At 37.2% G+C, this 26,939-nt stretch overlaps 1 protein-coding gene across 1 annotated transcript in view; it reads left to right on the top strand.

The window, feature by feature from the left end:
- ANKRD26 (ankyrin repeat domain containing 26) overlaps positions 1 to 26,939 on the top strand; it is a 111,164-nt gene that overhangs the window by 14,251 nt on the left and 69,974 nt on the right. The window contains exons 5-13 of the mRNA XM_054716586.1: positions 4,091 to 4,164; positions 8,326 to 8,359; positions 11,018 to 11,081; positions 17,989 to 18,049; positions 18,141 to 18,343; positions 21,007 to 21,136; positions 21,436 to 21,497; positions 25,086 to 25,179; positions 26,827 to 26,925. Of these exons, the coding sequence (XP_054572561.1) occupies positions 4,091 to 4,164; positions 8,326 to 8,359; positions 11,018 to 11,081; positions 17,989 to 18,049; positions 18,141 to 18,343; positions 21,007 to 21,136; positions 21,436 to 21,497; positions 25,086 to 25,179; positions 26,827 to 26,925 (821 nt within the window). The remainder of the gene's footprint in view (positions 1 to 4,090; positions 4,165 to 8,325; positions 8,360 to 11,017; positions 11,082 to 17,988; positions 18,050 to 18,140; positions 18,344 to 21,006; positions 21,137 to 21,435; positions 21,498 to 25,085; positions 25,180 to 26,826; positions 26,926 to 26,939) is intronic.

Below are 26,939 nucleotides of genomic sequence, written 5' to 3'. Positions count from 1 at the left end.
CCGCGCCACCCCCTGGTGGTCAGTGCATGTCATATTGAGCGATCGAACTTCCGGTCGGTCGAACTCCCGAGGGAACACTGCATATTAGGCTTTTATATATATAGATAGTGGACTTAGTCTCTCTTGTAGTTTTTTTTTTTTTTAACTTGGTATGTAGTTTTCCTTAAAAAATGTATATTAAGCATAATTAAGAGTTGATTTTGTCATTTGGATGACTCTGCTTTAGATTTCTTTCTTTGATGAATACTGATGTTATTAGGTTATCCCTAATGACTATGAATTACTGCTACCAGACACTGTGGGCTCATCAGTTTTTATCCTTTTTAACTTCCAGTATATTTTGATGTTTTTATTTTTAATTGGTATTTAATTACTTATTATCAAATATGTTCCCTCATATAAAATGGAGAATAATACTATATCCTTCTAGGGTGATCGTGTATAAGGTTATCTTGCATTTAATTTAGTGGCTAGTAGCTGCTTATCAGCATCATTAACTCTTAAGTATGGCTATTATTGTTATAATTATTATTAACACTAGAGGCCTGATGCACGAAGATTGGTGCAAGAATGGGCCTTCCTTCCCTTGGCTGCTGGCACCAGCTTCGCTCTGGCCGGAGCCGCCTTTCCGCCTTCCCACACTGCCCAGAGGACTGGAACGGCTGGGGTGGTGCGGAACGCCCACCCCTGACCGCTCAGAGCGCCTGCATATGCAAATTAACCCACCAGCTTTGTTGGGTTAATTTGCATACTCACTCCTGATTGGCTGGTGGGCATTGCGAAGGTACGGTCAATTAGCATGTTTCTCTTTTATTAGTGTAGATTACTGTTTTAAGCCTGCCAAATAGCTTTATTATTCTGACTTCTAGCTCACTTTGAAATATAATATCAGACTAAGAATGAAACAGGAAATTCTACATTTAAATCTTCACCTACTTCAGATTAGTGACCTCAGCATAGTTCCTTATCAGTTTGAGGATTTTAAATTAGCAACTTCTACTATGCAATACCCAAGTAGGACAGGAGGCTTCCTTTTTGTCCCTTTATTTTAGCCTTCGAGGTAATTTACAAAGGTGAACACTTCAGCACATAAACGGTCAATTCTAGATAGACGGCAGGGTATATGGTAAGTATATCAAATTAGCTGTTTAAATAACATAATTGAAGTTCCTGAGGGTAAAGTGATCTCTGTGTTATATATACAACACTCATGCTTGCTATAAATGATGAATCTGAAAATGTAGTCAGGCTTCTTTTTCAGCAAGGTACTGATGTCTTTTCTCAAGATGACTTGGGTAGACTGCAGAAGAGTATGCTTTTGTTGTAGTTTTAATTTGTAAGTGCTTACATTAAAATGCTAGTAATCACTAAACTGAGGTTTAAAATAATTTCACTGCTACTTTTTACGTAACAGGTGAGATTTCATAGTTTGGTTCAGGCAGTTTGGGAATGGAAGTGGGTTAGTCTATGTCATCAGCCAGAAACCTAGCAAAAAGGCTCAACTAGTTAGAAGTAGCAATGGGCCAGATTCTTTATCTCAGAACTTTTAAGACCTTTATCTTTAGGCATCCTAACATTATTTATTTCATTCCATGTAGAACTCTTATGCTTGGAGTACAAATAACTGATTTTTCTAACTAGTTATTTGATGTTTTAAAGTGTTCACTTTAGCAGAAAAAACTGTATTTTCTGGGGGCTATCTCCTATATTCTCCCCCTTGAATTTTTCAAGAACCTAAAGAATTACCTAAGTCCAAGGGGGACAACCTTCTTTCTCAAGTCAGATGGAGAGGTAAAAAAGGAGAGTCTAGTCTTTCTGTTGTTTCCATTGATTCTATTGCTACAGAGTTGCTATTGAAACTGCTTCTGTAGTCATGATTGACCTTTGCTCCCAGGTGGCCATTGCTGATCCAGATTCCTGAGCTTTCATGTTGATTCACACTTTTACTTGAAAATTACAGCTTTTTATTAGTTTATCTACAGATGCTTGTATGCTCAGTCACTATTCCAATTACCAGTACCGTGTTCTGAAATCTGGGCCTCCTAGCTTTAGCCACCCACAGCCTTCCCCCCCCCCGCTCACACTGGAAAGCCTATGTGGAGCTCACTTCTTAGCCCAGACCTTTGTGGACAAGTCACCCTTTGAGTTTCCTGTTTGTGTTTTTGCTAGGAGCCATTGTAAGTTGTCAGAGAGGTTCAAATAATCCAGCAGGAAAAGACCAGACTTTCCTTTCTCCTTTGTTACCAGATCTGTACCCTAAGGTACTTTATATCCTGTAGCATTGTTGTTTAGATAGTGGAAGATCCCATATCGCCTTTCCCAGAGTAGTAGGCACCAACTTGCCTGAGATTCCATAATTGAGGTTGGTCCCTCAGGCGATCTCTTTGCCATAACAATGAAACTTTCCCAAGTAAATCGAATTTACCTCAGGTTTCAAAATATTTTAAATTATGCCTCACATGGAAGCCAGTCAACAGAAAGCTGTGAATCAAAAGTTATTGATCCTTAGAATTGCTAAGGTCCCATCCATGACTCATCAGTATCCATGCGTAGGATTATATCATACAAGCCAATTGGGGGTGGACAGGGAGGTTAAGCATCATTCTCATAAAGATCTGCAGGTTCACAGTTGGAGTAGGTAGAGAGGGATAGTAGTAGTCCAGGCCAAGTCCTGACTTCTATTGGTTTTCTGCGTTTGTTACAAAGATAGGGTAACATTTTGTTATTGGACTTCATGAGGTAATCTATCTATATAAAAGCCTAAGCAACCATCGCAACCGAACGGACGACCAAACAGGCTGCGTGGGGCAACCAGCCCGGCAGGGGGGTTAGTGAGGGGCGACCAAACAACCGAGCAGCAGGCTGCGTGGGGCGACCAGGCCGGCAGGGGGGTTAGTGAGGGGCGACCAAACAACCGAGCAGCAGGCTGCGTGGGACGACCAGGCTGGCAGGGGGGTTAGTGAGGGGCAACCAAACAACCGAGCAGCAGGCTGCGTGGGGCGACCAGCCCGGCAGGGGGGTTAGTGAGGGGTGACCAAATGACCGAGCAACAGGCTGTGTGGGGTGACCAGGCAGGCAAGGGGGGCAGTTGGGGGCAACCAGGCCGGTGGGGGGGGGGGCAGTTGGGGGAGATCAGGCTGGCAGGCAGAGGCAGTTAGGGGTGATCAGGCTGGCAGGGGGGCAGTTAGGGGTGACCAGGTCTGCAGGAAGGCCAGTGAGGGGCGAACAGGCAGGCAGGCAGGTGAGTGGTTAGGAGCCAGTGGTCCAGGATTGTGAGAGGGATGTCTGACTGCTAGGATTGGGCCTAGACCGGCAGTTGTACATCCCCCGAGGGGTCCTGGATTGAAGAGGGTGCAGGCTGGGCTGAGGGGACCCTTTCTCCTCCTCCTCTCTCCCCCTCCCCCTCCCCCCTGTGCATGAATTTTGTGCACTGGGCCTCTAGTATATTTATAAATAAACTTAGTTGCAAGTTATAGAATAGCTGAGATACCCTGAATTATAAACCACAAAGAAAGAATAGCTAATAACCAAAGTTAATAATTTCTGAAAACTGTAACATTTGAATGTTACAAACTATGAAAAACCAATATTGGGATTTATTTGGGATTCCAAAATAGTTTCAACAAATAAAGTTCATGAACAGATTTTTCCTTTGCCTTACTGTTTCTCCGAGCATCACTTTTTGCTATGTTATCATTTAATCATCCTAACAACCTTGTAAAGTAAGATTTTTATTTTTTAGAGGACTTTGAGCCAAAGAAAAGTGACTTGCTTGAGAATAAATAGCTATTCATTGTAGAACTAGGATGTCTGAGTTCAAGACACTTGCCATTATGTCAAGCTAACTCTAATTAACTGAACTATGTATACTGCCCTCAAATCATGACTGTTTCATGTTACCTTTTAAAAATTACATGCTTAATAAAAAGTTTATAGAACTTAACAACTTTGAAGTGTATGGTATAATTAAAGTTTTAATATTAACTTTGATATTATTTGAAATATCCCAAGAATATATTATATTTGGAAAATATTTTTTATATTAGTATTAAGATAGTAATATTATTTGTCATCCTTTTTTTATACACAGCAATCAACAAGTAATGTCTGAATATAAAGAAGAAAGGAGAGCTAAAAAGTCTTCTGAAAGTAGCAAAAGTTTTGGTAAGACTTCTAATAGTGAATTATTCTTGGTGGTCCCACCATAGATAAAGTAAGAGTAAGGAAATTTTGATAATGAAAGAGCAGTGAAAAAAAAATGTGTAAATTGCATGTATAGTTTTTTTTCTTAATTTCTTTAAAATAGTTCAATATTCAGAATTATTTAAAAAGTAATTGTAGGTAATTAAAAAAATCTGGGGCAATATTGTCTGAAAAGAAATTCATTTATATAATTATTACCCCTAAAATCCCATATGATATCTTTATGTACAAAAGAAGAGATTTTAAAGTTAGGATGTTGTATGTTTTCTCTCTAATCACATTATAACAAATTGGACTTGTTATAAAAATGAATCTTTTGTTTACTTATTTTTTTTTTAATCCTCAACGAGGATATTTTTTCCATTAATCTTTAGAGAGTGGAAAGGACAGAGGAGAGGGGGAGAGAGAGATCGAGAGAGATCTATGTGAGAGAGACACATAGACTGGTTGCCTCCTACATGTGCCCCAAATAGGGCCTGGGATTGAACCTGCAACCAGGGTATGCACCCTTGACTGGGAATCGAGCCCACGACCCTTCTGTGGGCCGACGCTCTAATCACCAAGCAAAACTGGCCAGGGTGATCTTTTGTTTATTTTTTACAGCAAATGGATTACATTTAGTAAATGAATACTTGTTATTACATAGTGCTTTGTTTCAATAAAAAAAGTTACTAAAAGTAGGAGCTTAATACTTTCCTGGTACCACAAACAAATGGCAAACAATAAGAACTATATTTGTCCAGTGTGCTGCAATCCCAATGAAATTGGTTTTTTAAAGATATTTACCAACATAGTACAGAAGTCAGAAAGGCAATGCCTTGTTGAGAAGCATAAGTTATTTTACATATCCTTATACCAACAAGGTCTCACTATTATCAGTTTCATTCTTCAGAAGGCAAAACAGAATGAGATATGTTGTCTTCATTACAAGAAGTTTCCTTCTGTTTGTTGGATAATTGCCATGACACTGTAATTTCTTTAGAACAGGTGCTCTGTTGCCATTGGTCAAAAAATAATCATAATAGATATTCAAATAGCCCAACTCAGGACTCAACAAATTACAATAAAAGTATAAAAATATTTCATTATAACAAAAATGCTACTGTGCTACTCATATGTGGCACCCAGTTCATTGTGCAATCTGAACTGTATGAGGACAACTTGGACTTAGTAGACCTTAATCAAAGAACTTGTGTAGGTTGGATTTGCAAGTTATAGGAAACAAAGATGAAATAGAGTTTTGGCCTTTAAGATGCTCGTCATATCATAGACCTGTCCCTGGTTTATTTCTGTGGTTTTCTTAAAACAGAATTTTCAAAAAAAATTTCAAAATTTATTTATTAATTTGTTTGCTTACTGGTTTGCTATTTAATTCTCAATTGTCTTTTAGGCACTAAGTATTATTCTGATGTTGCAGAATTCAAACATTTAAAAAATACTGTCCCTACGCTCTAAGAGGTTGTTGTTATTATTGCAATTTTTATTATTTGCTATACTTTATTCAGTGCTTACTAGGTGCCAGCACCCAGTAGGAGCTCATAATTATTATTATTGCATAATATGTGCCAGACACTTCAAGTGTATAATGGGGAGTTAAGTTTTTAAAAAGTGGGTAGAATTTTCCTTGGACTAGAATCAGTCCATTATGAAGTTGAAATTAAAAACTCAGGAAGCTCAATTTATTTAATAAAAAATGTGGTCTTTTTCTAGGCCTATATGTTTTTTATTTGTTTTGCTTAAAAAATCTTATTTATTTAAGAAATAGCAACAATAATTGGTAGTGTTTTGTCCCCCTCGCCCGCCTCCTCATCTGTTAAGAGCCCATGTTTGACTAGGGCAAAGGAATGGTAAAATAAAAGCAGAGACAGAAAATAGGTACAGTTAATATGACTTAGTGATGATTGAATGTAAAAAGTTAATGGGGAGAGAGAAATTGATATGATTCATAGGTTTCCAGGTTGTGCACTGGCATTTAAATTGGACATGAAGAACAGGACTTTATCACATGAACAGGGAAGAGCAACAGGTCAACAGGAAAGATCAGCTTTTTTTCCATACATGTTTAGTTTGATGGAATATCCATGGATAACTCATCCTATATTTTGGATGCAATTTCTTTGGCTTTTCAACTTGTCCATTATCAATAGCTGCCTTTAATAGCTGAGCTATGTTTTTAGTTTAACAAGAAAATAAGAAAAAATTAGGAACAAATAAAGGACTCTATAATTACTACTATACCATTGTACTATACTAGAAGCCCGATGCACGAAGATTCGTGCCAGAATGGGCCTTCCTTTCCCTGGCTGCCGGCACCGCTTTCGCTCTGGTCCGGACCTGCCTTTCCACCTTCCTACGCTGCTCAGAGGCCCGCCCCACCCCTGGCCGCTTGGCGGCCACGTATGCAAATTAACCGCCATCTTTGTTGGTTACTCACTCCTGATTGGCTGTGGGCATCACAAAGGTATGGTCAATTAGCATGTTTGTCTATTATTAGGTAAGATATGGTAATTATTGTTTTTCTGTGGTTATCCCAGTTATTTGATTGATTCACCACTATTATAAAAAGAAATTAAACCCTGCTTAGTTGGAGAAAATTGGCAGTGTGATGTTTTTATTTTCTTTATAGAAAGTTTCATACCATAGAATATGTTGTCAATCATTAGAATTCTTTATACTGATTAAAATAGGATTATTGCTTGTTTCACATTATTTTCTGACATCATTGTTTCATTTATCCCTTTCATGCCTTTATTCAAATGGATATAGATCTACAAGAATCTCTAAAACAAGTACCAAGAAAAACTAATTTAAGGACAGGTATTCTGTGAATTAACTTTCTGACTGTCATCATGTATCACACATCAGCCTAAATAGTTACTCATCATTATCACTCAAAGTCCATAGTTTACATTAGGGTTCACTCTTGGTGGTGTACATTGTATGGGTTTTGACACATGTGTGATGACACATATCTCCCATTACAGGATCATCTCACTGCCCTAAAAATCCTCTGTGCTGTGCTTATTCATCCTTCCCTTCTCCTTAAACCCTGGAAACCACTGATCTTTTTACTGTCCTCTTAATTTTGCCTTTTTCTGAATGTTATATAGTTGGAATCATACAGAGGATATCTTTTTGAATGTTTAAAAATTTTAAATTTCAAGGTAATTGAACATAGTTATCCAAGATGTTCTTTGATCTTCGGGGTTTGTTGTTGTTATTGTTCATCAGCATAGGCTCTGCTGACATCTGCCATATAAGCTCAAAAGCATGATTTCTACAGGCATTTGCCATAGAATGGGGAGGTTTGAGAAAAATGACCTCACGCACTACTGCAGAGCACTGTCTGGACCACCCTGCTCTGCGAGGTGGGTCTAGGGCCGTGGTCGGCAAACTGCGGCTCGCGAGCCACATGCGGCCCTTTGGCCCCTAGAGTGTGGCTCTTCCACAAAATACCATAGCCTGGGCGAGTCTATTTTGAAGAAGTGGCATTAGAAGAAGTTTACGTTTAAAAATTTTGGCTCTCAAAAGAAATTTCAATCGTTGTCCTGTTGATATTTGGCTCTGTTGACTAATGAGTTTGCTGACCACTGGTCTAGGTAGACTCTAGCAATGGAAGGAGATGATCTCCAGGGGTTACACTTTATACAACTGGAATCACTGTCTTTCTTACATGTCTTGCAATTGGAAATAGGCCCAGAAAGAGTCTGTTTCCTATGTTTTGCTGTGCTGTAAAGTATAGTGCCTAGCAACCAAGCTTTTTTGTGATAATGTTTCATCCTGAACTGGCTAGTCTTCACCGAAGAGCTGAAAAAGTTGTATTGTGTTACAGCAAAATAAGTACATTCTCTTCTAACTGCTCTTAATGGAAGGAGTTGAGAAAAATCATGCTATTTAAGTTTGACATTGTTAGTTTATGATATTGATTCTGCTAATGATACCATTTTCTGTCAATCTGATGGGGTTTGGTTAGGATTATGATAATTGTAAATAGCAGTTTACTTGTAGGTGTCAAATTATGATAGATCCCATTCTTTTCTTTTCTTTTTTTCCCTTGCATTTGATATATAAAGGGGAGTATTTTTCTGTTGTCTTTAAATGTATTTTTTTTTTCTTTAATAGCGGATGAGAGCTCTGAAGAAGACTCTTTAAGGAGGTAGGATTTTGTGGATTTTTAAAAGTTATGTATTAACTAAGGGAATGCAGTGAAAAGCAACTAACAGTTCTGAAGTGTTCTGACCTGGGCTGGACACTATATTATGTAATTAACACGTGTTATATAGTCATCACAATAGCTTTGCAAAGTAGCTGTGCTGTTGTAGCCTACTTTTTATTAATGAGGCAACTGTAGTTCAGGGAGGTTGATTAATTGACCCATAATTCCATAGTTAGCAAATGGCTGACCCATGATTTGACTATCAACCTGCTTGGCTCCCAAATTATTCTATTGTCCCTCAACAAACACTAATAAGTTCCTCTGTAGCACTGGCATCGAAATACAGATGCTAATCAGATCAATTCAGAAAGTAAAATCTAATTGTTTATTAACTCTGATTTAGAGTTTTCCTAAGAAGCCCAGTTAGTCCAAGCATTTGTCTTACTATACTTGACAATTGCAGTGTTAAATAGTACCTTGTTTTACCCATCAAAGATTTTATGGCACATCTCAGTTAGCTATGGCCAGAACCAAATGTTTTACTTACAGAAGCCCTAATCAGGCAAGTGTTTTTAAGTATAATGGTATCTGTTCTTCTTGAAATGAATTATTTTTCTGTAAGTGAAGAATGTCTATGTATGGACCATATTATGTCAATTGTATTCAGCATCTATTAAGAGGGTATTTCTAATTGATTTCTCTCCTCATTGACTTCCTAGTCTGGTTTTCCCTTCAGGCTACTGACTTTGCTTAGTTGTATGAAGTTTTTTCCTAGAGTCCTTTTTTTTTCTTCCATGACTTTTTAAATTTTCTTCTCTGCTGTTCTTGGTGTTTTTCTCGTGTTATTTTCTCCACTTCTGTCAGCTATGTGTTCTCCATTTTTCTATAGGCAGAATCAAAAGCATATAGAATTTTAAGAGTTTAAGGAATCTTAGCGATTAATTAATCAAACACCCTTTAGTACTTCAACCTGTTTTTAACATCCTGGCCAACTGGTTGCTTGCATGGAGAATTTGAAACTCAAAGAGATTAAAATGACTTATTTGGATATGGTAAGTGGTGGACATGAGATGTAAATTCAGGTTTCTAAGTTTAGAACTCTTTTTTATCATCTTGTAGGTGAGTGTTTTAATCATAGAAAAGTAGGGCGTGGGTTTAGTGAATGCAGTGGAGGAAGATAAGAATGAAATTAACAGGTAAATCCAAGTTTCAAGAGGAACAGCAAGTTTCTGGATTTTAAAAAAGAGATGAGAGATCAGATAAGGGAAAAGAGATCAGAATATTGGGGTTTATGACAAGTTAAAGATAGGTTACAGCAAGGAAGACCACAGGATGTTAGGAGTTCTCTAGAAAGGGAGATTAAAATAAAGGATTCAAAGAACTTACATACTTATACTAGTATGCGTAACCCATGGACACAGGCAATAAGATAGTGAAAACCTGGGGGAAGGTAAAGGTTGGGAGGAGTAGGGTAAAGGCGGGGGGGGGGGGGGGAAGGGAGATATCTATAATACTAACAAAGTGTATTTAAAAAATAAAATAAAATAAAGTGTTCAAGGGAGTCCAGAAGAAGTTGCTGGTCTTTTGTTTCTTTAATTGGAGGAACTAGCAAAAGTCAAGGTTTCTGTAGAAAGATATTAAAATCATTTGAGCCACTGGAAAGATTCTTTTTATTGCAAACAGGACTGGTATCATCTACCTGAATTATGACTTTCAGAGTGGGGCTTAGGTCCCCTTGAGTCCTAGGGGACTGGAGATGCTGAACTGCATAGATCTGTGTTCCAAGGCAGGTGTCTTCTCACCTCTACTTCTTTTCCCAATTAGCTGGTGTGCTTCCCATGTGCATGGAGGGTTGGGCAGGAGGACTGGCTGTCAAATCAGTAATGGATTTGGGTAGTTGGTGACACACCTATGTTATGAGTGGATCATTGCGACTCTATTTAGTTTGTTTTCCAGGAGCAGGCAAAATAGAGAGCTCCTATTCTTGGTCATTTGAGCCCATCCTTGTTTCAGCAGTCTGTGCCTTCAGAGGCTGAAGATTTAAAGTTTGGAGACTGCCATGGAGCCTTTGGAAGAGTAGAAGAGTGATCTGAGAGTGGGAAGGCTAAGAAATAAGCCTTTTTTTCAACATTTGGACATTTAACTTTTAAACATTTCAAGGAACTCCCTGTACTGTTTTAGGGTAAAAGGAAGAAATGGAGTCCCCTTATTAGGTGGTTTTCATCCTAAATAACCAAGACTGTCATTTTTGACTGATATAGATTAGTCTTTGAACCAAGGACAGGCAATGGAGAAGAAACAGTGTATTTTCTACATTGATTTAGGTCATCAGATTTTTTTAACTTATGTCAGCCATCATTGGATTTTCAATTCAGACTTCAGGACTTTTGGTGAAAACAAATTAACTTCAGGCTTTGCCAATATATTGGTTGTTACCCTTTTTTATGGAAACAGAGAGTGTGCCTTTATTGAATAGTTCATAGGCTGGATGAGTGATGGAGGTAGAAATAGGTAACTAAAAAATTTTTTAAAAACAGGCCAAAATTTAGTTATATCAAGAAACTTCATCTTATACACAGATAGTTGACCTTTCACTCAATTTTTTTGGTTGATCTTTTAAAAAAATGAACTCAATTATTTTTGTTGGTTATTTTCCAGCAAACCTGGCATTGATGATTCATGGCCTACATCAGAGGATGAAGACTTCGATTTAGATACCAAGGTGAAGTGCTCTGTCATAAAATTAGTTTTCCACTGCTCTGAATTTAGTTTTGTGTAGTATTTACTCTTAAAATTTAGTAGTGGTCTGCCTATCATTTTATGATTATAATGGAAAATTGGTCAGAGAAAACCATATTTGTAGAAATATGATGCATTGCATTTTTATTTATTTTGGTAAGTACTGAAGGTAGGGGCTGAAAAAGAGAAAGGGCTGGAAAATATATAGTGATAGAAAATTACATTTGGGAAAAGTTTCCCACAATAGAGGAGATATGAAATTTGGTCAAGGATAAGAATTTTTTTTTTAAATATATTTTATTGATTTTTTACAGAGAGGAAGAGAGAGGGATAGAGAGTTAGAAACATCGATGAGAGAGAAACATCGATCAGCTGCCTCTTGCACACCCCCTACTGGGATGTGCCCACAACCAAGGTACATGCCCTTGACCAGAATCAAACCTGGGACCCTTGAGTCCGCAGGCCGACGCTCTATCCACTGAGCCAAACCGGTTTCGGCAAGGATAAGAATTTTTAATGTGACTTTTAAATCATACCAACATGACTTCTATAATATGCCTAAATAAATGAATTCTTAAATGGATCTAATTACTTATTGTAATAATCATGAAATCTTCCTGGTGCTTCTCAGTTCTAAAACTATATCATATAATATCTATTTTTTTCTTGGACCATATTTATTTTGGTATCACATAATGGTTAGGTGAGAGTTATTTTTTTTCTAACCTGGGTTCCACATTTGAACTGAAATAATATTATAAAATATGTAAACTTAAGAATTTAAATTCTTTTTCTTGAAAACTGTATTACAAAGGGATTCCACTGTGTTCTAAATCATTCTATTAAAAGTCTATTTAACACTATTTATTTAATTGAAAAATACATGTTTTGCCTAAAATAATAACCAGATCTAGAAGCAGAAGTTCTTTATAACCATACTAGAGACCCGGTGCATGAACTCGTGCACTGGTGGGGTCTGGCTAGCTGGCCCCATCCCCAATAGGGGGTGAGGGTAGTCAGGGAGGGGCCAGCCAGGGGGAGGGGCCACGGGCAGTGGGCTGGCTGGCCCTGCCCCCTGGTCCAAATCCTGGATGAACTCCCGGTTGAACTCTCAGTTGAGGGGACAATTTGCATATTAGCCTTTTATTATATAGGACTAGAGGCCTGATGCACAAAAATTCACTCAAGAGTAGGCCTTCCTTCCCCCAGCTGCTGGCACCAGCTTCCCTCTGGCACCATGGACTCGGGCTGGCTTCCCTCAGGCCCCGGCTTCATCAGGAAGGACGTCTGGAATGATGTCCGGAAGACGTCTGGTCTAATTAGCATATTACCCTTTTATTATTATAGATGGTAAAATTTCAGATTTCAGTAAATGTGTTATTGGTTTTGCTTTTTAAAGTTTTTTATTTCAATTACAATCAACATTCAATAGCATATTAGTTTCAGGTATATAGCATAGTAGTTAGATATTCATAGAAATTATGAAGTGACCTTCCCAATAAAGATAGTATCCCTCTGACACCATACATAGTTATTAAAATATGATTGACTGTATTCACTATGCTGTATTTTATATCCCCATGACTATTTTGTAACTACTAATTTGTGTTTCTTAATCCCTTCACCATTTTACCCAACCCCTGCTTCCACCTGGCAACCATTTGTTCTCTGTATCTATTAGTTTGTTTGTCCCTTTTCTTTGTTCTGTAGATTCCACATATAAGTAAAATCACATGGTATTTGTCTTCCTCTTTTTGACATGTCACTTAGCACAATACTCTCTAGGTCCATCCATGTCATTGCAAATGGTAAAATACCATTCTTTTTTATGGCTAAGTAACATTCCATTGTATGTATGTTTCACATCTTGTTTATCCAATCATCTATCAGCAGACACTATGGTTGCTTCCATATCTTGGCTATTTTAAATAATTCTGCAGTGAACATAGGGATGCATATGTCTTTTTGAATTAGTGTTTTGGCTTTCTTAGCATAAATACCTAGAAGTGGGATTGCTGGATCATATGGTAGTTCTATTTTTAATTTTTTGAGGACCTTCTTATTGTTTTCCATAATGGCTGTAGCAATTTGCAATCCCACCAACAGTGTACAAGGATTCCCTTTCCTCCATATCCTCACCAACACTTGATTTTTGATTTATTGATGATATACATCCTGACAGGAATGAGGTGATATCTCAAATTGATTTTAATTTGTTATCACTCTGATGATTAGTGGCATTGAGCATTTTTTCATATCTATTGGCCATCTGTATGCCCTCTTTGGAGAAATGCTTATTCAGGTCTTCTGCCCATTTTTTAATTGTATTGTTTATCTTTTTGTTGCTATGTTTTATGAGTTCCTTATATATTTTGGATATTAAACCCTATTGGGTGTGTCATTGGCAAAAATCTTCCCCCATTTATTAGATTGCCTTTTTCTTTCTTTTTTTTGTTGTTGATGGTTTTTTGTTTTTTTGTTTTTTGTGCCAAAACTGTTTAGTTTGATGTCACATGAATGGGGCTTGCTTCCTGATTTATTCAGCCACCCTCTGTTCTTTGATTGGAGTGTTCATTTACATTTAAAGTAATTATTTATAGGTATGTGGTTATTACTTTTAAAAAAATATATTTTATTGAATTTTTACAGAGGGGAAGGGAGAGGGATAGAGAGTCAGAAACATCGATGAGAGAGAAACATCGATCAGCTGCCTCCTGCACACCCTCTACTGGGGATGTGCCAGTAACCAAGGTACATGCCCTTGACCGGAATCGAACTTGGGACCCTTCAGTCCGCAGGCCGACGCTCTAGCCACTGAGCCAAACCAGTCAGGGCAGTTAGTTATTACTTTTTTATTATTCTTTCTTTTTTCAAGAAATCCCTGTAACATTTACTGTAATACTGGTTTGGTGGTGATGAACTCTTCATTTTTTTTCTTGTCTTTATCTCTCCTTTGATTCTAAATGATATCCTTGATGAGGATAGTAATCTTGGTTGTAGGTCCTTGCTTTACTTTGAATGTGTAGTACCAATCCCTCTGGCTTGCAAAGTTTCTGTTGAGAGATCAACTGACAGTCTTTCATGGGAGCTCCCTTATATACAACTGATTTTTTTTATGCTGCTTTTAAGATGTGGGTCTCTTTGGGTTCATCTTTTTTTGGGCTCTCCACACTTCTTAGACTTGTGTTCTTATTTGCTCTGCCAGGAAAGAGAGGTTTTAGTTATTATTTCCTCAAAAGGTTTTTAATTCTTTGCTCTCTCATCCTTTTTGTACCAATATGATGCTATTGTTCTTATGCTTGATGTCATCCCAGAGGTCCCTTAAACCAGTGGTCGCCAACCAGTGGTCCGCGGACCACTTGTGGTCCATGAGTTCTGAAAGGTTGGCGACAGCTGGTTTAAGGAAACCTTTGGAGTAGCGGTGGCCAACCGGTGGTTTGCGAGGTCTGAAAGGTTGGCGACCGCTGCCTTAAACTATCCTCATTTTTATTGGATTTTCTTTTTTCTGTTTTGCTTGGGTATTTTCCGCTACCTTGTCTTTCAAAAAACTGAATTGATCCTCTGCATCATTTAATCAGCTGTTGATTTTATCTAATGTATTCTTCATTGCAATTATTGTATTCTTCGGTTTTACCTATTTTTTTTTTTATGGTTTCTATGTCTTTTTTGTGTGTTTACTATCTTTGTTGGAAGTTCTCACTAGGTTCATCTATTCTTCTTTTAAATCAATTGAGCATCTTTATAACCGATGTTTTGAGCTCTCTATTTAGTAGATTGTTTGCCTCCATTTTGTTTATTTCTTTTTCTGAAATGTTTTTCCTGTTCTTTCATTTGGGATGTTTCTTTGTCTCCTTATTTTGACTGCCTGTCTGTTGTTGTTTTTTTTCTATGTATTAGGTAGAGTTTCTAAGTCTCCAGTCTTGACAGGGTGACCTTATGTAGTTGGTATTCTGTGGGGCCCAGTGGTATAGCATAGTCTCCCTGATCACCTTTAGTGGTGCTTTAGGGGTGTCCCTTATGTGGGTTGTAAGTGCCTTAATGTTGTACTTGAGTCTTGATTGCTATTGCCACATCGGTGGGTGAAATTGCACCTCAGGGTGACCTTCTGTGATAACTGGTCCTGACTATAGTGGATGAGCTGTTGTGTTGGGGGATCAACCTCACGGAGTAAAATTTACTGTTGCAGGCTCTGGTGCCTGCTGAGTCTATCCTTTGGGTTTGTGGAGCTAATTGGGTAGTGCTCTAGTGTGGTCTGAAGCTTGTCACTGGATGTATCAGTTCTGGGGCCTCTTGGGAAGGGTTCCAGTGCAGTACCTTGTCAGCTCCTGCTTATCGATTGCCTGGGGACCCCTGGTAGGAGCTTCAAAGTGATCTGTGGTTGGTAGGTACCTGTGCGTGGCTTGGAGGCTCCTGGGAGAAGCTATGTTGTGATCCAAATCTGGCTGCCACCGTTGGGACTGAGGGCTGCTTTGCAAGAGTTACAGGGCATGCCATGGCCTGGACCTTTGTGAGATGTTAGGGAAATCCACAGCATGGGCCGAGGCCAGCAGCTTGTGAATAAGAGCCACAGAGAGAAGTCCTGGCCTGTGCATGAATTGGCTGTGGTGGGTTCTCAGGAAATCACCAGGGTGTGGGGAATTTGATGGAGACTCAGATTAGGAGTTCACCTACACCTGCCAGTTTTGTGTGGGGAGGTCTAAATAAAAGAACAAAATGGTGGAGTGAGCTTCTCCTCCACCCTTGCCCTGAAATCAGACCATTCAGTTCCTACTCCTATGTCCCTGATGCTTTTCAAGCTGCTGTCCAGCTAAGTGAGTGTGTCAGTGAGTGAGTAAGTGAGTTTGTGTGTGGACTCTAAGAGAAATGCCAGGGACTCTTGCCCCTCCTACCAGCCGTCTGTCTCACAGGATGGAATTCTCATTGATATTCAAAGTCAGATGCTGTGGGGACTCCTCTTCCCAACACTGCTGCTCTGGGCTCAATCACTGAGAGACCAATGAAGCTGCGTTATCCCTCCCAATTCTTAACTGGCAAACATGGGTGTAGGACCAGTCCATTTTACATCTTGCCCCTCCTACCAGTCTTAACTTGGCTTCTTCTTGATATTCTTATTAATAAGAATTCTGCTCAGCTAGTCTTCAGGTGGATCTCAAGGGTGGTGGTTCTACAATTTAATTGTTATTTTGATGTGGTTGTGGAGCAGTTGAGCACAGCATTACCTACTCCACCATCTTGACCAGGAGCCAAGAATATAAAGTTTTGTATTATATTTAAAAAAAAAAAAAGTTACCCAAAGTCCTGTATCACCTTTTAAAAGTTCAAGTTTCAGATTTTTATTATTATAGTTATTTAAACATTCATTTTAAATTCCCTGCATCACTATAAGCTACTAGAGGTTAGGAAATATAATTGTGCATATCCTGGAGCACCTATAAGGTCTTTATTTAAGAAGCATTTTTTATATTTTTAAATGTATATAAATGAACAAATGGAGATCTGTGTAATGAAATGTTGCAAGTAATGTATTAGACATCAAAAATCCTAATTAAATTAATTGAATTTCTAGAAATATGGCTTAACCATAATAGTCCTTTTTAATGTTTAGGATGTGTAAGTTCTATTGAGTTATGCTGAGGAAATATGTTATAAATAAGGACATGAGAACTTTGTGATATGTAGACACTGGGTTACAGTATTTTTTTGTATCCTTCAATTTATGATTTTAGACTAAAATGTTTTAACCTTTTCTTAGCCCCATCTCATCTTCCATTAAATATGTCTTTTCAAGCCATACATTTCTCCTGTAAATCAGTTTATTAGGGTTATACTATGAACAAAACCTCTATTTTATGTGTTTTTTTATATTTATACATTTTATATGTATTATATAATATATTTATTTTATAAAATTTATATACTTTATGTAATATTTTATATGTAATCTATTTATATAGTTTTATAAAATTTTGTGTACTTTCATGTAATATAATGAAATATAAAACAGGCTTTTGTTCATAGTATATTCCTAATAACACTAATTAATGTGTTACTCAGAGATTATAAAGATATTCATATGTACTAAAATTCTACATATTTTTCTCTGCATATTATATTGTATTTATGCTTTTCTTTTTTTTCTTGTCTTAAGCTTCTACTACTTGATTAACTGATTATATCCCTTTTTTTTTCCTTTCTCTTCCCCCACCTTTTTCTTTCTGATTTACCACCAGCCACAAGGAAAAAATTGTAGAAAACATTTCTTCAGTGTCTGTGTTGTCAGTCCATCTCTGTCTCCATTGTCAACATATTTGGTCATGGCTTTCTATTTACTATTCTCAGTCATGAGTCACTGCCCCACAGATTTAATATTTTCTATTCTCTTTCTTGGAGGGAGTTGAAGTTAAACAATCATTTCTTCTTAGCTTTTTGATAAACAGAATAGAAGAAACAATTTTATACTGTTTGCAGTTCCAACCTGTTTAAACATGATATTACTAAAAACTAAACTCTCATATTTCCCCCCACAAGAGATAATTCATATCAATATAAATCATGCAAATACATTACAAAATACAACAAATAATTTACATTTCTTAATACTAGTTTTTTGCAACAGTCCTGTAAACTACCTAGGGATAAATTTTATAATCTAATTGATATCAAAGTATTTGGATAATATTTATTTACAGGTAAAAATGGTAACATTTTGGGGCTTACTGTGTCATCTCATAATCCTAACCCCATGAGAAGATGTAGGTTTAGTAAATGGCAGAACTGGAATACAACTCTACATCTGAATAATTCCATATTTGTGTGAGATCACATACTAATGTGAATATTATCATTATTGTTATCAAATTTGATACTTAAAGATATGATTTTTTTCCTAGAATTTCATGAAGCCAAGCTTAGCAAAGCTAAAGACTGCTATTCAACAATCCCAGAAAAACAGTAAGTTATTTGAAGACTGTCTGTTCTTGTGTTATTCACTGATTTGAAGATACAGATTTTTTAATGTGTTCTTTACTTTGTTTTACTGTAGTAGAAGCAAAATATGCCACTGTGAGATCAGAAAATAGGACCTCATATGAGGACAATAATTTTCATAGTGAAAATGAAAATGTGGTTGAAACCTTTCCCAACACATCAGAAAAAATCCAGGGCTTTTCTCAACCTGCCTTTTCATCACTTGAACCTCTTCTAAAAGCTTCTCCTATGTCTTCAGCAGTCATAGGTCTTACAAAGGTAAGTTGTTTTATGTTTTTTAAAGTTTTTTTCCTTTATTTATAATTTTAACATTACAGTTGGCAATTCGTGTTATTTAATATTTGTTTCAAATGTACAGCATATCCCTGGCCAGTGTGACTAAGTGGTTAGAGTGTTGGCCCTTGGACCCAAGTGTTGCAGGTTCGATTCCCAGACAAGGGCAGGTACCTGGGTTGTGGGTTTGCTCCCTGTCCCCTCCCACTGGCCTGGTCGCCCCAAACTACCACCCCCCTGCCGGCCTGGTTACCCCTCACTGCCCCCCTCTGCCAGCCTGGTCACCCCTCACTGCCCCCCCGACAGCCTGGTCGCCCCCAACTGCTCCCCGCCACCGGCCTGGTTGCCCCTCACTGTCCCCCTCTGCCGGCCTGGTTAACCCTCACTGCCCCCCCTGCTGGCCTGGTTGCCCCATGCAGCCTGCTGGTCAGTCATTTGGTCATCCCTTGCTAACCCCCTGCCGGCTTGGTCGCCCCATGCAGCCTGCTTTTCAGTTGTTACTGTGAGGGCGTCATAACCAATTTGCATATTACCGTTTTATTAGTATAGATAAGGAAAGAAAATTTTTACTTTTTCCTGATAATATCTTCAATTAATGGACAGATATGCACACATCAAATAAATGAAATCAAAATTTATTATTTTCTTGATATAAAATTCTTGCTGTTATAAAATAACTAGACCCAGTGCACGAAATTTGTGCATGGGGGGAAGGGGATCCCCTCAGCCCAGCCTGCACCCTCTCCAATTTGGACATTCTTCTCACAATCCTGGACTGCTGGCTCCTAACTGCTCACCTGCCTGCCTGCCTGATCGCCCCTAACCACCTCTGCCTGCCAGCCTGATCACCCCTAACTGCCCCCCCCCGCCAGCCTGGTTGCCCCCAATTGCCCCCCCCATCAGCCTGGTTGCCCCCAACTGCCCCTCCCCCCCCGCTGGCCTGGTCACCCCTTAGTGCCTCCCTGCCGGCCTGGTTGCCTCCAACTCCAGCAATGGGTGCATTTCTTATTATTCTTAAGAAACTTTATTAACTTGGGTATACATAGTTGTTAAACCTAAAATAAAAATTCTTTCAGATCTAAATCTCAGACATCCTAGTGACTTGATTTTTTTAGTCCTGTTTCATTCACTCCTCCTTGCTAATCATAGATGTATCTGAAGACTTTGATCTTTAACTTGGATAATCATAGTTTTATTAGTTTTTATACTAGATATTTTTATACATCTTTAATTGCCATTTTATATGGAGTAACAGGCAATTAGAGCCATTAAGAAAGTCATGTGAATTTTAAAATGGGGTTTTCTTTCATACATCATAATGATACTTAAAAATGCCTCATAATTCTATAGTCACATAAGCATTTCTCTTCTACAATTTAAAACTTGCCTTTTAAACTTAATTTTTAAAAAGGAGTCTTCTACAATTATGAATTGGTGTTTTACCATTACATTTTCATTAAACTTAAAATGCTTATTACCAAAATATCCCAGAAATATTTGCATATATTTGTAAAAGGTTATGTTATGTTGTTGAAGCAAATTTTGAAATGTATAATTAAACATTTGAATTTTATGTTGTTTTTATTTTTAGAATTTCAGAAGTTCTGTGTAGGTTTGCATTATTGAATTATATCAGTGTAGTGTATTTTACAAAACCTACCTTTTTAACATCATATGCTTTTCATGAATAAGATCATCTATTTTTACTTCAAGTGTATTTATCTAGATCTTTCTTCTAAGTCCCCTGGGTGCCTCACATTTGATATGTCCCAAACTGAAGACATTGCCCCTGACCCTTTCCTCTTCCCTGACTCTCTGTAATCTACTGTAATCTGTTTTCCTATCCTCCTACATAGCAGCACTAAAACACTGAAGCACGAAAAATCCTGGACTTCAATCCTCCCTGAAATCACCACCTCTAGTCACTCAAGTAGTATTATATTTTCTACCTGCTACCATTTTATATCAGTAATTTACTTATTATAGTAATTTACTTCCTCACTTTTAATTTTTAAATATTCTTTCTAGTTTGGCTCCCTTTATGTTCATCTTTACATTGCTGCCAGAGTGACTGCTCTAAAATACATTTGTGATGATGTAGCTTCTCTGTTTATTTAGTGTCTCTCCATTACTTGAGGGTAAAATTCATATGCAAGCATGACACTTCCCTTTTTTGATTAGGCTCTGATTCTCCAGTTTTCTCTCTCCATTCCATTTCCCCATTCCAGTTTTATCACATTACTTTGGTACCCTCACTTACTGAGTTGTCTCAGACCTTATACTTTTGCTCATGCTGCTCTTTCTAGAATGTCCTTCATGCCTTCCTACTGCACTTAGTATATCTTTCAAGATTGATGTCTATCATTTCCTGAGCTTCCCAGGTACAACCCACTGTTATCTCCTCTGTGCCCTTACTGTAGTTTATTCACTTCAGTTGTAGAACTAGCAAATGATACTTTTCTCTTTATGTTTCCACATATCTCTACCCTTATTAGAATATAGGACAAAATCTTTTATTTATATTTATAGCTTCTGGGTTAGTGCCTATGATTGATAGATACAGTAAATGTTTGTTGTCTTACCGAGTGACTGAGCAAGTGAATGAATATGACATTTTCTAAAGTTGGGTTTTTGTTTCGTTTTTATAGGAAGACACAACAAAGCCAGCAATTAAAAAAAAAGAAAATGGTATTGATATTATTGAAAGTGCTCCAAAGAGCCAAACAAATAATGACAATTTGACCTATGTTGATGGAGAACACAAAAATAGTAGTAGTGGTAAGTTAGTGACTATGAACTTTTTCCTATTCTTAAATGTTGATATAAACAAATCTAATTTGAATAGATCCAAGTGTTATTCATTTTTAAAAGAAATTTTTTGCTATCTTTATTCAAAAGTATCCCAACTGCTATCATATTTTTCTTCTTGAAAATCTTCATCCCTCTGAAAGTCTTTTCTGCTATTTTTTTTATTTTATTGAAATATTCATAAATGGTGATAGACATATATATATATATATACTTAAAATTCATAGTAAAAATGTTAACATTAATGTATCTGTGACTACATTTTATAGATAAAATGTCAGCATTAGGATTAGGAGAAGACGAAGATATAGAATCACCTTGGGATTCTGAGGTACTATTTATCATTATTATTCTTATCACTTTAAATATAAGCATTGATGATATTAAAACATAAAAGGGATGCTTTAACTTTACTTCTCACCTCTACATTTGCCCATAAAAATTATTATTATTTTTTTAATTATTTTTTTTAAAATTATTTTTATGTTTTATAACTACCTATATATATAAAAGCCAAAGTAATTGAATGACCAGTCGACCAGTCAAGTAGATCTGAAAGGAACATTTCCAGAGAAAGAAAAGCATAGTGAATAGTAATATATGTAGGATTATAATAATAACAATTTGGTCTAGTGGTGTTTTGGTAAGTAACAGTTGTTTTGTATGGTTAAGACAGCATGCATTGAGTACCTTTATGACAGCAATACATCCTATATAATAAAACCCTAATATGCTAAGTGTCCAGTCATCCAGTGGTCATTCAACCAATCAAAGCATAATATACTAATGATATGCTAAGACCACTCAACTGCCCCCTATGACATGCACTGACCACCAGGGGGCAGACACTCAATGCAGGGGCTGCCCCCTGGTGGACAGTGCGCTCCCACAGTGGGGAGCGCCGCTCAGCCAGAAGCTGGGCTCACAGCTGGCAAGCACAGCGGCAGTGGTGGGAGCCTCTCCCTCCTATGTGGCAGCACTAAGGATGTCCAACTGCCGGCTTACAGGGATCGGGCCTAAGCTGTCAGTTGGCCATCCCCCGAGGGCTCCCAGACTGCTAGAGGGTGCAGGCCAGGCTGAGGGACCCCCGTCCCCTGAGTGCATGAATTTTGTGCACCGGGCCTCTAGTGTAGTAATATAGATATAAAAACATGATAAGCTGATCTAAGGTAACAGCTGTGATCTCTTGGATATAGGCATCTGTTGCCTAATAGTACAAACACTAAGATCATGGAACAGTCTTTGACTAGCTATGGGATCTTGGGAAAATTTGTTTTACTAGTATCCTGTTGGAATGTTGGTGACCTCATTCATAATAATGGTACTACAGTCAAACCCCATTTCTCGAATTTCTCCCATCTGGAACAATTTGGTTCTCAACCAGTCTTAGAAAAAATGTTTCCATTGTTGACCAAAACTTCAGTTCTTGACCTGACAACCCTTTCCTGCTGATACCTGAGCATGACTAAAAGCATCTCTCACACAGCAAACAAAGGAAAGAATGCTTTTGTTGCTGGCAAAATCAAGGATTAGCACAATTTAAAAACACAGAGAGGCCATCAAGAGTGCCAATGTTGCTAGCAGTGTGAAAGTACTCACAAAACAACAATCACAGGCAATTGAATTGTTAGAAAAACTGTTGTTGATTGGATAAATGAAAAAGCAGTTAGCTGAAAAGCAGTTAGCCAGTGATAGCATTTCAGAGCCAGTGATATATGAAAAATTTGTTTAAGGCTAGGAGGGGGTGGTTCGATAAATTTAAGAAAAGAAGTGTTTATTTATGGATTAAACAGTACATTAGACATGTACTGTATATAAGAAAGGTTAAAGCAGGGAATCATTTGGAATGGATTAGTTCAATTTACATTATTTCTAATGGGAAAAAAATGATTCGGTTTTTTAACAAATCACTTCTCGAACAGTCTTCTGGAACAAATTAGGTTCGAGAACTGAGGTTCCACTGTAGATCTACCTTTCGTGTATGTGTGATGAACAAATGTGGTAACAATATGAAAACATTTTGTAAACTGTAAAGGGTGCTATGGAAATGTAAGATCACAGTGGTATACAGTGACTTACTAAATACTAAGGACACTTTTTATAAACCTGAAGGGCAATAAAATGGCAGTAGTATCAAGGAAAAAATGGGCAAGTTTGGGTATGAGGATTTCTAATTTGGGGGATAAATATTTTTAGACTATTAATGGAGATATCCTATAGGTATGTACTGCTTTGGTACTTGAGGTCTTCTTAATGAGATCTTGCATGTTTTGACCTTAAGTAAACTTCTGTTATTGTATAGCAGCTATGTGCTGGGCAGTTAGACACTGAATGTATAGGTTGAGGGATTAGGCTATCGTGAGTGGGAAGAGCAGAAAAATAAGTAAACAACAGTTCATTATAAGTCACTACAAGTGCTTCATATAAAGAAAATGGAGAATGTTAGGTTAGAGAATATGGGGGGAGTTTATAGTTAGAATGGGAGTGGGAATGGAATTTAGGTGGTCAGAAAAGATCTTCCTAAGTGTGACTAAGTTTGCCAAGTAAATGAGCCAGTCATGTGAAGATCTAGGGAAGGACATACTGGACAGAGAGAACAATAGATCACATCTGATTATCATTTTACTCTAACATCTTGGAATGAGCAGAAAGCAGGAAGCGGATTAACCATCTTCATATCATTTTTATTATCGTTTTGCATAGAAAAGAAACAAAATGTGCATAATAAGTGGCTGGCACATTTTAGGTGGTTAATGAATAAATGTTCTTATTCTTCTGTTATAAAGCTTACTATAATTTTTTGGAAGAGTTGCATAATAGTATATACAGTTTTTTGCAGTTATTTAAACATAATTTAAAGAAAAGGTTTTCTTACTACTTTGATATTTTATTCAACCATTTTTCCTATCAAAAATTTTATCAAATAATAGCTTTATCTATTCTAAGCCTTAGTGTACCTAAATGAAGCAAGTACTACAGTGTTCTGTTTATATTCAATATAACATACTCCAAGGTTTCCTATCATATGAAGTATCTTTTTTTCTTTTTCTTTTTTTAAAAAAATTTCAGAGAGAGGACGGGAGAGAGAGAGATAGAAACATCAGTGGTGAGAGAGAATCATTGATTGGCTGCCTCCTACAGGGGATCTAGCCTGAAACCCGGGCATGTACCCTGATCAGGAATCAAACCATGACTTCCTGGTTCATAGGTCAATCCTCAACCACTGAACCACACCGACCGGGCTCAAGTATCTTTTTTTTTTTTTTTTTTTTTTAATATATTTTATTGATTTCTTACAGAGAGGAATGGAGAGGGACAGAGAGCTAGAAACATCGATGAGAAAGAAACATCGACCAGCTGCCTCCTGCACACCCCCTACTGGGGATGTGCCCGCAACCAATGTACATGCCCTTGACCGGAATCGAACCTGGGACCTTTCAGTCCGCAGACCGACGCTCTATCCACTGAGCCAAACCGGTTTCGGCTCAAGTATCTTTTTTTAACACTAAAAAGAATTCTGTCATTAATATGTCATTTTAAATTTATATCAAGTGTACTTACTAAATAATTTGTTTAAAAGGGTAATTTTTCAAAATGTCCTCTTATTTTGATGGGGAATGCAATGTAGAATTAGGTGTTATGAAGTTAGCTCTGTTGAAATGTGGATAGATATCAGTATTTTGTGTACGAAAGCATTTTCTCTAGCTTTCCATGCTCAATATACAGTCAGTAGCCAAATGAAGATAAATGAAAACTTGATACAGAGAGCATATATGAGGTTTTCTATTTAAATGTTTTGGTCAACACATGCTTCTCTTATTTTTAAGTCTATTTGCTTTTAAAGTAAGAAATTGAGATATTTTTCTTAGAAAGGGCTTCAGAAATCTTTATGTAACTCATTATTGATATAAATTTTTAGAGTTTCTCTACAAGTCTTCCACAGAAGTATGTTGACCACTTATCTGAAGCTGCAGATCAAAGAGGAAAATATATACTAAATGAACAAGTAGAAGGTAAGAATGTATTTTATAAAAAGGTCTTTTGACAGAATGTTGATTTAAACATGAATATTTATATATTCTAATAGCCAAAGAAAATCACCTGTTAGATGCATAGTAAGTAAGAAGTGAAAAGGCGAAAAGTTGAATATCTTATTAGATTGAGAGTGCCACTGCAGGAGCTAACTTATTTGTTCCATTTCAAGAAACTCTAAGACCTGAGGAAAGTCAGGAAATAAGGAAGAGGAGAAGAATCAAATAGGGAGTGAAGAATGAGAAAGGCAGAAATGACAATGAGTAAATGAAGGGAAAAGAAGTAGGTATATATAGTGGGAGGTGATAAAATAATTCTTTAAAAAAAGGAGGAGCAGAGTGTTTGCAATGTGGGAAGACTGTAAAGACAGCTTCCAGTGCCAAAACTTGTCAGAGAAGTACAGCAAAATTTTCCCACTCTTACTCTTCTCCTCACTGTGGGAAGGCATTATGGATTAAGTTATCTGATCAAGTAGAGCTGTATTTTATCTACCATGGATGAGCATAAGCACCTATGGTCAGCTATGAATGCCTATACTTTTGAAGTCATAAAATTTTGCTACTTTATAGGTTAGTGTTATGTAGTACAAAATAAGAGCATTGGAAAGAAGGAGAGAGCAGGATCAGTTATGGGGAGATGAAGGAAGCTATAGCCTGATAAAAAGTCCAGTAGAAAGTTTATGACTTCGAGTGCAGTTTCAATTTTGAAGAAATGATGGCAGCAGGCTGGCTATTCTGCATTTCTCAAAGCTCTCAGATGATGCCAACATGGCTGGTCCTCAGACCCTGTGTGTCCGAGTCGAAGGCATGAGACTTCTCTTCAGAGAAATTTGGAAGAAGAGCCTTTGGATAGGTAGTTTAAGACATGAAAGGATTCATGAAAAGCATTATTTTGTGATTATTCCTGAGCATGTCTATAGCCAAAGGGAAGCAAAGAGATGAAGAAATAGAAATTATAGATGTAAGATACTACTGCTAAATAGGAAAGAAGAAGTGGTGGGAATAATTCACAAAAGAGTGGAAATAGGAGAAGAATTAAGACTACAGATCTAGAAATTACTTTTGAAGAGGAAAGGGGGATAGTGAAGAGAAGGAAGAGGAAAGAAAGGCATTAGCTAAGGTCATTTTAGAGTTGAGGAAAATTAAGAGACCTTACTTTAGATGGCTTTAGGATATTGGCATTGAAACAAAAGATTAGATAATTGCTGTTCCATCCAGAGAATACTGGAAGCAGGAGGGAGTGCTAGAATTGGGGTAAACTGTAGCTCCTCATTTATCTTCCTCATAAGTATCAGGCATCAAAGATATATGTTACATCAGTATTTGTTATTCCAGTGAGAGTAATTTGAATATAGAAACATTGGCTGTTTTTTTATGGTAACTCAGGTTTTGAAAGTATAGCTGTTTTATAAAACTCATTTAAAGACTAGCATAATATACCAAACTGATTTTGGAAAGAAAAGAAAGTAGAGTATATTCCCTAAGTGCTGCAGTTGTTATTTTCAATATATATTACACAGATTTAGAAATAAAGATTTTTAATATCTAATATTTCTGTGGCAATTAAATTCTTTTAATTTTTAGTAACCATATTTTAAAATTGAAAGCTTATTTTACATTATTTCTTAGATGTGCTTTATATACCTTCTTGCATGAATGGATCAAGAAGCTTTAAGATGGCTAAAGTAGAGGATACAAGAAATATAGGCATACCAGTAGCCTGCATTGGTATGAAAATATGA

Source organism: Eptesicus fuscus, chromosome 5 (genome assembly GCF_027574615.1).
Source record: "Eptesicus fuscus isolate TK198812 chromosome 5, DD_ASM_mEF_20220401, whole genome shotgun sequence".
Lineage (NCBI taxonomy): Eukaryota > Metazoa > Chordata > Mammalia > Chiroptera > Vespertilionidae > Eptesicus > Eptesicus fuscus.
The sequence above is the reverse complement of the archived record's forward strand: the minus strand, read 5'-3'. Positions and strand labels throughout refer to the sequence as shown.